General features: G+C 46.8%; 1 protein-coding gene across 1 annotated transcript in view; it reads left to right on the plus strand.

Moving 5' to 3' along the window:
- RUNX3 (runt related transcription factor 3) overlaps positions 1–645 on the plus strand; it is a 35,104-nt gene that overhangs the window by 980 nt on the left and 33,479 nt on the right. Inside the window, 1 exon segment of the mRNA XM_017736243.1 lies at positions 289–445. Coding sequence (XP_017591732.1) covers positions 289–445 — 157 coding nt within the window.

Raw genomic sequence — 645 nt, forward strand, 5'->3', positions numbered from 1 at the left:
CTTTATTTTTATCCCGAATCCATCAAAATAAACGCACCAGCTCCTCCGATGGGGCCGAGGGTGGCCTGACGCCCCCTTTACCCCCTCCCCGCGGACACCCTGTCTGCTTTTAACCCTTTTTGAGCCCATTTTCCTCTTCCCCCTCCGATTTTCTCAGCCTTCCTCGGCGGCTGGGGTTGCTTTTGGTTTTGCTTTGGGGTTTTTTGTGCGGGTTTGGAGGGGGAAGCGTAGCGCAGGTTGGCTTCGGTGAAGGTTAATTTTAGCCTAAAATGCTCTGGCCCTGCCTAGGTCGTTGCCCTCGGAGATGTCCCCGATGGGACCGTGGTCACGGTGATGGCGGGGAACGACGAGAATTACTCGGCGGAGCTGCGCAACGCCTCTGCCGTGATGAAAAACCAAGTAGCGAGATTTAACGACCTCAGATTTGTTGGGAGAAGCGGCAGGGGGGGGGGCCGGGCCGGAAATGGTTGGCCTTTTTCTTTGGGTTTTTAGAGGGGGAAAAAAAAGAAAAGAAAAAGGAAAAAAAAGTTTCTCTTTTTTAAAAAAATTATTTTCTTTTATAATTTTTATTTTACTTTTAAATTTTATTTTAAAATTTATTGGTCGGTTTGTTTGGTTGGTGTTTTTTTTTTTTTTTTTTTCCTT

The sequence above is a fragment of the Corvus brachyrhynchos genome, unplaced genomic scaffold (genome assembly GCF_000691975.1).
Source record: "Corvus brachyrhynchos isolate BGI_N302 unplaced genomic scaffold, ASM69197v1 scaffold65, whole genome shotgun sequence".
Lineage (NCBI taxonomy): Eukaryota > Metazoa > Chordata > Aves > Passeriformes > Corvidae > Corvus > Corvus brachyrhynchos.